This window comes from Hemibagrus wyckioides, linkage group LG26 (assembly GCF_019097595.1).
Source record: "Hemibagrus wyckioides isolate EC202008001 linkage group LG26, SWU_Hwy_1.0, whole genome shotgun sequence".
NCBI classification, from domain to species: domain Eukaryota; kingdom Metazoa; phylum Chordata; class Actinopteri; order Siluriformes; family Bagridae; genus Hemibagrus; species Hemibagrus wyckioides.
Genome location: NC_080735.1, coordinates 16,891,014 through 16,903,066, shown reverse-complemented (window position 1 = coordinate 16,903,066; position 12,053 = coordinate 16,891,014). Strand labels below are relative to the sequence as shown.

The 12,053-nt window shown below is 36.6% G+C and overlaps 1 protein-coding gene across 1 annotated transcript; it reads right to left on the bottom strand.

Moving 5' to 3' along the window:
* Positions 1-1,385: 1,385 nt before the first annotated feature.
* Positions 1,386-9,923, bottom strand: LOC131347100 (tetraspanin-1-like). Its single transcript, XM_058380973.1, has 7 exons — positions 9,736-9,923; positions 7,788-8,003; positions 7,415-7,489; positions 6,729-6,836; positions 4,174-4,305; positions 3,878-3,970; positions 1,386-2,208 (listed from the first exon to the last, which is right to left on the bottom strand). Exons 1-7 carry the CDS (start codon positions 9,790-9,792, stop codon positions 2,167-2,169), a joined length of 723 nt encoding a protein of 240 aa, XP_058236956.1. The 5' UTR covers positions 9,793-9,923; the 3' UTR covers positions 1,386-2,166.
* Positions 9,924-12,053: the final 2,130 nt, after the last annotated feature.

Genomic DNA, 12,053 nt, shown 5'->3' with positions numbered 1-12,053 from the left:
ACAGTTGTGTGTTAACAAATAGTTTATCCTCTGTTTCTGCAGGGAAGGTTAAAAACAGTTATGTGTTAGCGAATAGTTGAACCTCTGCTTCGGCAGAGAAGAATTTGTTTTATCCTTCGTCTCACCAAAAAAAGATTGGGTTTGTCCTCTGTTTTCTCAGACAAAATTTTGGTTCATCTGCTGTTTAAGTAAGAAAAATTTGGTTTATCCTCTTCTTCAGAAAGGTAGGTTTTAATTTAATCTCTGCTTTGCCATGGAAAAAAAGACGTGGACTCATGTCTCACATTGCAAAGTAGTTCCACCACCAATAGGGACAGACTAGGACACACCGACCAGTGAGGAGTCCAAGGAAGAACCGATGTGCAATAGACCTCGGGGGCCAACCCAAGGGCGAAGACTTCCACATAGGTTCCTCCTTTTTAGTTCATCCATACCTAACTGGTCCATAGATGTCAGTATTTGTAGATTAGGGCAAGGAACTACACCAACAAATTCAACCACTATACGATCAAATGAAGTTTAACCTAGCATTCTAAAAAAAAAAAAAAAAGAAAATGAAAAACCCACACATTTTTGTCCTGTTTGTTTTGTCTTGTTTGTTTTTTTTTAGCTTTTGTTTTCTTCTTTTTTCCTCTTTTGTTCACAGGTAGCCATGCACAGTTTCCTGTACTCATCTCTGCAGCACCCACTGGCTGAACCATCTACATTTATAGAGAACCATCTGGAGAACTTAATGCTGCCTGGACTAATGGAAGATATTACAGAAAAGAGCAGCACTGGATTATATTCTTGCTTCACAACGTGGTGCCTGCATAGTTGTTGGATATGAATGTTACACAGGTAAGGGACTAGACAAACTGCAAAGGGATATTAGCACTATATTTATAAAACTGTATAATATAACCATGGAAAAATCCTCATTGTTTGGAAGCCTTTTTTGGTCAGTCATGGTCAAGGTTTAGTGAAATAGTTGTTTTAGTCAGTTTCATTATATTAATATTCATAACAGACTACTAATCTACTAATTCCAGAAACAAATCTAAATTGCGAGCAGCATTCAACAGGGTCCAAGAGTTCTTTGCAAAAACTGGTCGCACAAATTTGTGCCCTGAAATTTTACATCCTGCATCTTCGACACACACACCAGTGTATTGGGTAATACCACACAATAATAGTGATTTTTTGACTGTGTAATGATTCACGGGAAGTGTCTAAAATTACTCAACATTGCCTTCTTAAAACTACCTGGAAAGAATTTTGTCCAGCATTCACTGAAAACGGATAATATGGAATATTATTTCTAATTTTGTATTCCTTAAATTGTGCGATTTAAATAAATCTTTATTTGTTATGCCAGCTGGAACAAACCTCTCTGAGACATTAGATGGATCCATAAGCAAAAGTTTATTGGAAAACAAGGCAGGGTCGGAGTCAAAAACAGAAAATCATCACATATTACACAAATCCAAAACTTCACCAAAATACTGATCAGATGTTTAAGCTCATCCAAAATGGCTAGACAAAAATTCCAACAACTCAGAACTCACAATAATGACACGCAAACTATAAAGCTTTAATGCAATGGTCCATGTGCTGTTTATGTAGTGCAAACAGGAAATGAATGTGACCAGAGAAAAAGTGTGAGGACTCAGTGGTCCTGTAACACCAAAATGACCCGTTAAATACTTCTCTGTGATAATCTATCTAAATGACACGTGCAAATAAACCATAATACAAATCAATCGGTGGGTTAGATGTTCACTTACAGATTAGCATGGCCACGAAGTCTACCAAATTTCAACTCCATCACACTTATACTTCCTGAGAAACGGCTGTTTCGAGTGTAACACCACTCAGGTGAATGATAAATAAAAGGCTTGAAGAGACATTTTTTTCAAGTACACTTAAACAAAGATAAAACTACAGTATATAAAATATAAAGCTTTTTTCACTGGCCTGAAATACATTTGCCCCATTTTGTTTAACACAGCTTGTTTTTTATGAAGTTATTAATGAAACATAATAGAATTACAACAAAAGCTCTTTATGTACACATTGCAGTTTATAAGGTGTGGGATAACTATGCATCGATTTCATTACTGCATCCTGTTAGATGATCACATGATCCGTTGAGAGGTCAGTGCTTACATCTGCAGGGTTCCAAGTTTATTTCTTAAACAAGATAAGAGCCACGATCATTGCAGCGACCTAAAAAACAAGAGACAAAACAGAAATATAAGCATTACATGTAATATATAGACGAATTTCCATGTAAAACCCCTGACAGTTGGCAGGTTATGGAAGATGACACACATTGGCTAGAAATGTGAAAGGATACATATGGAAGTAAAATAGCGACATAAGTATTTGAAGCAAAAAAAGGTGCTGAATAGCAGAAACTGAAAAACAATCCATCGTATTAACAGTGCTTGCATTTTAAGGTTCTGCAATTCAACATGGCTGCATAATTAAGCTGTGAATTTTCAAGTGGAGACACAAAATTGCGTGGTTTAAAATTTCAATATTAAATATTCAGATTTTTAAAATACTATCTTTAATAATTGACAGGACATTTCAGTGTGTATTATATCGCTTCCACAAATTCAGTGGTTCAAATTAGCCAAGAAATTCAACGTTCCACATCCGGGTATCGCAGGAAGAGCAATCGAACATAAATGCATAATTGCTACCTGCAGCTTGTCTGCTTCACCAGCAGGTGGTGCAAGTGAGTTTGATGAGATAATAGCAACAGGTAGACCCAGGCTATCACATCACACATCATTTTTTTATGTGTGAGAATCTTGCATCATGTGTACCAAATAAGTAGTGTATCTATTGTGTTATTAATTTCCCCATCCTTCTGGATTACAGAAGTAAGGATTACAGATGGTTACTTCCTACCCTGCTATAATACAGTGTTGGAGGCATAAAAAAAGATCTACTTTAGGTATTTGTGCTGCACAGAAAATTAGCAGCAGGAATGTAAAAGTTTTAATTTGTCCATTAACTAAGGGTGGCTGTTTATGCATGAAAGACAATTATTAAAGTAATGATCAATATTTTCATAAAATTGCATATTAATATTACTGCTGTCTATCTGCAATTGATATTACACAATAGTGCTGTAACACACACAGTTCATAAAAGCTTTTTGCTTTTTCTATTCTAAACCCCTGCGGTTTGGTGGATGTGTCTCTGACAAACGTCCTCTGCAACAAGTGATTTATTTTACATTTTTCAGGTACAGCGCTTAGTTAAAAATAAAAGTTTGTTTAACAGTGAAAACTGAGTCTCACATTATCTACATTTTATTCACACGCAAAACATTAATGATGAACATTTTTGACTTAATAAAATTATTCCTATTTATCTCTATAAGAAAGTAAGGCATCTTTTTTATATCCATAGTTTAGTAGCCTACTATTCTTTTTGGTAGAATTTTTCAATCTAATCAATCTTAACTATTTCCTGGATTTTGTATCACCATAGTCCCTAAATGTATGTAAATGCAGGAAATGGGATTCAAATCCAAAACATTTTCCCCCATTTTGTGCCTGTCAATTATTAAAGGTTGTATTTTAAAAATCTGAATATTTAATATTGAAATTTTAAACAATGCAATTTTGGGTCTCCACTTGAAAAATTCACAGCTTAATTATGCTTTAGCTATGTTGAATTGCAGAACCTTAAAATGCAAGCACTATTAATATGATGGATTATTTTTTCAGTTTCTGCTATTCGGCACCTTTTTTTTGCTTCAAATATTTTCGCTATTTTACTTCCATATTTGATACAGTGCTACATTTGTCTCTAATCCAGCTCTGTACATGTAAACATCCGAAAATGTGGTGTTAATGTGGTGTTAAGGTTTCTGTACCTCTATAGCGGCGACACAAATAGCTATGCCCCCTAGCAAAGTAGAGTTTTTCTTCACCAACTTCACCACAACATTGAAACAGCCGTCCACGTTCTGCAAAGAAAATGACGTGAAAAATAAACAGGGCAAATATGTTGCAGCCTGAAATGATTTCTATAAGAGGTCAAATCCTGAATCAGATCAGCAGATTTAGGAGGAGGAAAAGTCTTGAACGTGTGTTAAAGTTTACAGTATAAAGGTTATAGTGTATGAATAGGTTTGTGATCAGACTGATGGAGCGGAATCAGAAGGTGTACCTGTGATTGTGCATTTCCAAGATCACACTTCCCGGATCCTGTAGAGCAGCAGAATTGGGGGTACTGTGAGGTGCGGTTTACATACGGGGAGCCAGTGAAGTCGGTGTAGTTGTTGTACCCACAGCATTTCAACTGCAAAAGAATTCACACACACACTTAATCCTGGTACTTCAGCTTGGGAATAGCGATATATAATACAATAATACTGTATCAACCATTATATTGTTTGTTAAAGTAAGAGAAGCACTCTAACCTGGTTCATCATGCTCATTTAAGTAGATCAGAAGATTAGATTAGATCAGCTGTAGATAGTAAACTTTCCTTAAGGAAAGGGTGAAAATATTTTAAAGCTAAACAAAACCTCTAAAGATAATTTTAAAGTATGAAAGTTAAGGAACACCTCAGATCACACACTGATTTTTAGTACTTGATGGCAAATTAGTCCCATTTCCCCATGGAACTTAAATATTAAACCTAATTAAGAGATACTTTTTTTGACAGAAATAGACTAGCATGCTAATAGCAAGCTGCCACACCACAGTTTGGCTAAAAATGTCGATATTTTTGTAGCGCAAAATAGAAAACAGGTCATGTTATTACCAAGCTGCTGAGTGGCTGCATAAATATTGCGAGAGCTAAATTTATATATTGTGGCCACAAATTAAGTCAACAACACAGCGTTAAAGTAATTCTACGTTGTTTAATCTTAATTCTGTAGATAAGAAGAAAAATGTTGTTTCTGGGCGTCTTATTTTAGCATTAACGTCTAGCACACAACGTATACAAAATGATTGTTCAAATAAAAAGAAAACATTAAAGAGTGTATCTGAAAACTAGTGTTATGGTGAAATCTGTAAATTTCCATTATACATTTTACACACACACACACACACACACACACACACAAATACTATATTTAAAAGCCTAAAATAAAACATGTGGGCTAGTAGCTATGTTTGTTTGATGTTTGTGTACATTTATAACCATGTATATTCGGATTAGCGAATGCTAATCAAACGCTATTGAAAATCTAGCCTGCTAATGCGTTTAGCTGATGGAGGAGCAGGATAATGCTTCGTTTCTACAACAGGATTTAAATATTTTTAAGCATTTTTGTGAATGGCGTAGACCAGGTAGAGGAAAAATACAGTTCGCAAGGTAATATAAGAGTATTTAATATCATTACGTTTGAGTTAAGATTTTAATCCAGAATGGCTCATCTCATGCAATGCAAGCAAATTCCAAGAGATGGCGCTGTCGCCTGCAGAACGGTATATTACGGTGTATTTGGTCAAACTGCGGCTTTTCTCTTCCTTCTGTTTTCAATACACACATTTTCATGGTGATGAATATGTAGTGATATTTTGACATGATTTGAAAATTGTAAATATGGCTTACAATGGATATTAAATGAGAATTGATGCTAAATAATTTTGCAGAACAGTTTATTACACATTTGTTGTCATATTTGTGTGTATCTAGTGACATATATTAGGGAATAGATGCTGGAAACATCTCGACCCTAATATATTAAAGGTGTAATAAACAAACAAACAAACAAACAAAAAAGGGCATTTAATGTATTCCTCTACAGTACAGTAGTAACTGAGTGTCAGTTTCATCCATCCATTTTCAATACCCGCTTTATTCCTATGAGGGTCACAGGGATCTGCTGGAGCCTATCCCAGCACACACTGGGCAAAAGGCAGGGGTACACCCTGGACGGGTCACCAGTCCATCACAGGGCCACACACATAGACAGACAACCACACACACTTACACTCACAGCTATGGGCAGTTTAGAATTACCAGTCAACCTAATGTACATGTTTTTGGACTGTGGGAGGAAACCGGAGTACCTGGAGTAAACCCACTCAGGCACGGGGAGTGTCAGTTTGGACTAAATAAAATTTCTGATGCATATCGTATGCAGCCCTTCATTTTGTTTTAAAATCTTCACGTAGCCCCTGAGACAGTTTGCCTACATCCACCTCACACATGATCTAAATTTGTTTTTTGGTGTTGTGTGTTTTCTCACAGCTAAACTCACTTCAGCCACGAACTCTTGATGTTAAGATAGCTTATTGGGGTCATAAAAAGCTAGGAGTTTTTTTTGTGTGTGTGTGAAATACTTTCATAAAAACAATAAAGAATTTCCATTTATATAGTGAATTTAGATTCCACTCACATCTACAAGTGGCAACTACTTTGCTAGCATTAAGCTAGCTGGGTCGCTAGCAGTGATAGCATGAAGAGAGGTTCTTAAAGGTTTTTAAAATGTCTGATTTTTCTGTGTGTATCTTTAATGACATGTTCTCACTTGCAATTATGAATATTTAAGTGAAAGAGGTTAGTGTAGCGTAGTTGACGTTATTAGCCATGCTTGTTGCACATGTTAATTCGAGTTGCTGCGTGAAATAGTAAAAAGTTTGTGTTCCCTTAAATGAAATTCATGTGTCATCCAGTAGATTATAGTAATGTAAACTAGTTTATATCATCCATACAGTGTAATAGTTCCAGCCAAAAACAGAACATGAACATGGAATGTTAAATACCAGAGCCATCGTCTCGTTCCACGTGTTGGTGATGATGTCGTTGTCACCGTAGTTCTTCTGGATGTTCTCAGCAACTTTTTTTCGAATTTCATTCAGCAGTTCCTCTGCCTAAGGAAACAAAGAAAACGTTTCAATGTTCACTGCTACAAAAAACACGCCTTCATTTTTACCTACAGATATATATATCTGTAGTTCACCTGGCATATAGCTCAGGTACGTTTTCAGTTTGCTTTATTTGTCACTGTATGAAGCAACTAACTGTCATTCTGGTTTAGAAAAGGGAAGTGATTTTCTGCTTTTCTTTGCTAAGAGGATGTTTTGGGTTTCTTAACTAAAAAAAAAAAAACAGAACAAAAATGAATTGAGGTTACTGATGACACACTTTGACTAGAATGTGAAATCAGCATTAATCATCAGAATTAGAGATCATTTTTTACTTTGTTTCGCCCCAAGGAGAATTTTATATTCATTTTAATAACATGTAGTTAATAATTATTAATGAATGAACAAAATTCTTCTGTAAGCAGGTGAGGCCAGGATTAACATTTGTCCAAATCAGGGAATTGATACTGAGGACCACTGAGCTAGATAGAGTGTTCAACTGTCTGCTTGGGAACGGTGTCATTCTTTGTGATTACCCAAATTTACAGAATAATCTACTGTATCTTCAGGATCATTGCTCTTACCTTAGGCTCGTAAAACAGAATGAGTACGGCTGCAATCACCTCCACCACAAACACAATGAAGATGATGATGAAAAACTGTAAGGACATGAGACACTGAATATAAAGATCAAAAGAGTGGGGAAAGAAATCCCTCCATACATCAAAATGTAGTCAATCAGCCAATTGTGTAGATATTAAGCTGGAATATTATTAGAGCAACCATCTTGGAAAGCTGGCATATATATGAACAGATTGAACAGATTGAATTGAGATTGTGGTTGAGATCGACTTTTAACTTCATTAGCCTCACAGCTCCAGTGACATGCATCAAGCAGTCGACTACAAATGGGGAATGTTTCCCTGAAAGTTGTGACTAAGAATCAAGGACACTCACGGTCATGAGCATGCACTTATTCTCACAGCAGGCTCCACAGCAGCCCAGAAAGCCCATGAAGGTGATTACGGCCCCGACAGCCACCAGCAGGTAGCCAGCGTTAGCCAGATGTGATAATTGTGGGGGAAGATCTTTAATGTTATCCAGCGTTCCAAATACATTCTTCTTGTTAATTACGACCAAGACTCCGATGACCACAGATGCAGCTCCAGCAAACTGGAGACCAAAGAAGAAAGAAAACAAAACCAGAATTAGATCATAGAGAAGTGAAAGAGAGGGGGATTAGTAATGTCTGGGGAACTGTGGTGTTACCAGAAACAGTGATTCAGTAAAACTAATTAAAAACACTTAGTAAATGTAAACAAGTAGGCTAGTTTTAGCCAGATCCACAGTGAGATAACAGAAATGGACTTGAGTTATATGTCATAGATCTACATGAAATATAATGAAAATGAATACAGAACAACAACAAAAAAAGCAGTCAAACTCCTAAATTTCTTCTGGGGCATCATGTTGCCATCCAAGTCATATGATTAATGTATTACCTGTATGGTATGTACAATTAAAAGTGTCACAAGATCTCAATATAAAGTGTTCTTGGAAGAAAATATATCTAAATAAACAGAATCATAAGGAGCATGGAGATTACAAGGAACTAAATTTTAACATCACACAAAGATTAAAACCAACCATTTACATTTCTGGCAATTGGCAGATGCTCTTATCCAGAAAAACTTACATTTTATCTGAGCAATTGATGGTTAAGGGCCTTGCTTAAGGGCCTAGCAATGGCAGCTTGGTGGACCTGGAATTTAACCTGATACCCTTCTGACCAGTAGTCCAACACTTTAAACACTAAGCTACCACATCCCACAAAGGACAATTCAGTCCATTACGAGGAGGCCGTCTACCAAACATCAGTGACCGTGTAAGGAGCGGGTTTATCAGCGTTAATTACCGAAGCAAAGAAATCTCAAGAAGCTGGAGAGATTCAAATCTCAGATAAAACTCAGATCTCAGTTTTTGAGCAAATGTGTTAAAAAAAAGTTAGCCAGTCTGATGTACCTAAAAAAGGAACATCTAGCCGGATGAACGTAAAACCGAACCCGAGCGAAACGTTTATCGTAAACGCAACACACATCCTGACTGTGTTGCATCATGCTCTGTGGGGGTGTTTCACACGCAATGATTGAGGAACTGCTCAGGATAAAGGGCAAGATGAAGTCAAATACAGGGCATTTCCACTAGGAAAGTGACGTCCAACAGGACAACAAGATCTCAGTATGATTGAGAAGCTCTATCTTATACAGCAGATCTTCAGCTATTTGTCAAAAATGTCAAGCTCAAAGGATGTGTATATCTTACAGGTATATCCATAACTGTTTAATCTGTTTAATTTCTTTTTATTCGTCTGTTTTACAATTTAAAAAGCACTTTCAGATGTTAGACATCGACTACATCGATGACAATTTCAGGTTGGAACACTACAAAATGCAAAATGCATGACCCAAGACATTCAGTAGGGTCCAAAAGTCTGAAATCCACTAAAGGCAATAGTTTTGTTTATCTGTAAGAAATGGTTTGTTGGTTTAGTGAGTGCTTCTGTAATTAGCATGTAGTTGTCTGAAAATAGGTTTAGACAAAATGACAAAACCTTTTCCTGTTTTGGTGTAGATAAAAACCTGCTATACATTTAGCCCAACCACATGTTTTCAGTTTCAATATTAGTTGTTGCGGTTTACTTTGACCGGTGTATTCTTCAGACAGACTCTCGAAGTATAGAATTAATAGACTTATATAAAATATAAACACACTTAGGTCTAATCTAATATCAATACAATGTAAATACCAACACTGCTGATGCTACATATCGATATCAGTGATATCAAGCATCGTTCAACTTAACACGTTAAAAAACAACCATCATATTCAAGAAAACATGACTTACAAAGATCGCAATGTTGAAGAGGACCATAAGTATCTTCAAGATTCCTTTGCACGACATCTCGCCAGTGTGGGTTTTTTTTTTCTTTTTCAAGGACAAAAAGATCTGCTGTTTATAAGACGGACTACGAAAGCCAACTGTGAAAGGAAGTGAGTTGCTGCAAGTCTTTCAGCGGTGTAGGCTGAGACAACAATCTGCATTTCCACCAACTCAAAGAGCATCAGATGAGTGGCGTAGTTCCACTTCTGAGAAAAAAGGTTAATGTTATAGCAATGATTACACAACTCAGCACTTGTTTTAAAGTATTTAAAAAAAATTCTATTTTTAAAAATTGGACTTGGAATAAAAATGTGCAGAAGAAATTAAAATCAGTCTGATTTCATAAACAGTGATGGTTTGATTTAAATGGTGCAAGGTTTGCCAGAATATAATCCATGCTTTAACATGTTGGTTACATTTGAACATACTGGCTATTATTTAATAAGGGAAAGTTGTGATAATGTAAAACTGTAATATTTGTTTGGTTAAGAGGTTTCACAGCCAACAGACGACGCAAACTTGAGTCACGTCATTTATTGAGGAGAAAAATTTCAGCCTGGATAAATATATAAACCAAAATGCATATTCAGTTAGGACTTATAACTTTAACACGGATATTGACCCTCGTGTTATGTTCACTCTTCAGACTCTTTGGGACTCTTCAGATCAGACTGATCCTGGACATTATTGGAGTTTTAGAAGCACTACAGAAATAAATAAATAAAAATGTCTGCAATTAATAGGACACATTTAACGATAAAAGTGTCATTTTTGTATTAAAGGAATAATTTGTGTAATAAAATGTACTTTAATAGAGACCTTGGTGCATCTGGAAATGCAACTGATTTACAAAAAACACAAAAACACCACACAAGGGTTAAGTAAACCTTTCCTTTTTCCTTCAAGCTTTTATCAACACTTTGAATCATCAGCTTATTGCAGCACTTTCTGCAGCCTCCATTAGCAAACTTGGTTTGTTATGTCTCAAAAACAAGCAGGTTAAACCAAATGTTTGGAGTCTTTGCATGTTTACACCCAGCTCTTCTGTCTGAGTCTGCTTAAATACTAAAGAACTTAAAATCTAGGGATCTGATTCTTATAAATGTGAAATCTATCCAACGTGTGATTGAGTAGCTGCGAGTGCTGGAGGTTTCCTTTACATCAGACCTGGGCGTTTTATAACCCCCGGGCCATATCAGGCCCTTTGGCTGTTCCTGTGTGAAGTTCCCTTTCGAGGGAACTTGATGCTGTGTCATGACTGACGCTATGGGACCACTTTGTCGAGGAAGTGTGTCTGAAGCTCCGTGTGCACACACGCCAATTCATTGGCTCGGATAGGACGTGTGACGGAGAAATACGTGCCAGCATGTCCATATAATTTGTAAGTTATTGTAACATCCGGGTGCCCCCGCACCTCTCAAACCCGGAGGTCCCTGGTAATCGTGGATTAAAACAACATTAAAACATTAAAACAACAGGAAGGGCGTGGCACAAAGTACAAGGGAAAATAAACAGAAAAGCAGACTCTGCCAATTCACCTGCCAGCACCCCCTCCAGTGGTCTGGCAGGGAACTGTTCCAGTGATTCCTGACAGTTATGCACACAATACAACTGCATTGTTTTGATTTTTTAGGTGACTATTTAAATTTAGGTAGATGTGTGTCTGCACACCTTCACAGTAATGTAGTGGAGATACTGAGTGAGATGTTCGCCCTCAAAAGCGTCATGTAACCAGTCATGGACTACTAAGCATTTAGTCAGTAGTCAGAGCCATAAAGCTGTGTGCTTTGTTAGTGAAGTGTTTTAGGATTACGGTTTGAATTTCCACAATGTGACTAAACATGCAGAAATTCATTTCAATTCAATTCAATTTATTTTCTGTAGCGCCTTTTACAATGAACATTGCCTCAAAACAGAGAACGGGGAGGGGAAAAATGAAAATAAAAAATAACTAAATAACTCGAAATAAGAACAAAATTATTAAATTTAATTATTAAACTATTTTATCCCTATTTTTATCCCTAATGAGCAAGCCTGTGGCAACGGTGGCAAGGAAAAACTCCCTGGGATGGAATAAGGAAGAAACCTTGAGAGGAACCAGGCTCAGAAGGGAACCCATCCTCATTTGGGTGACACTAAACAGAAAATAACGTAACTGTAGCTGATTAATGTCCTTTCTACAACAGCAATCAATGGCCCATGAGGAACTATTAGGTCATTGTAGTTTCTAAGGTCATTATAGACACTATTTCTTTGCTGTCACAAGCTGACAGATGAAATGG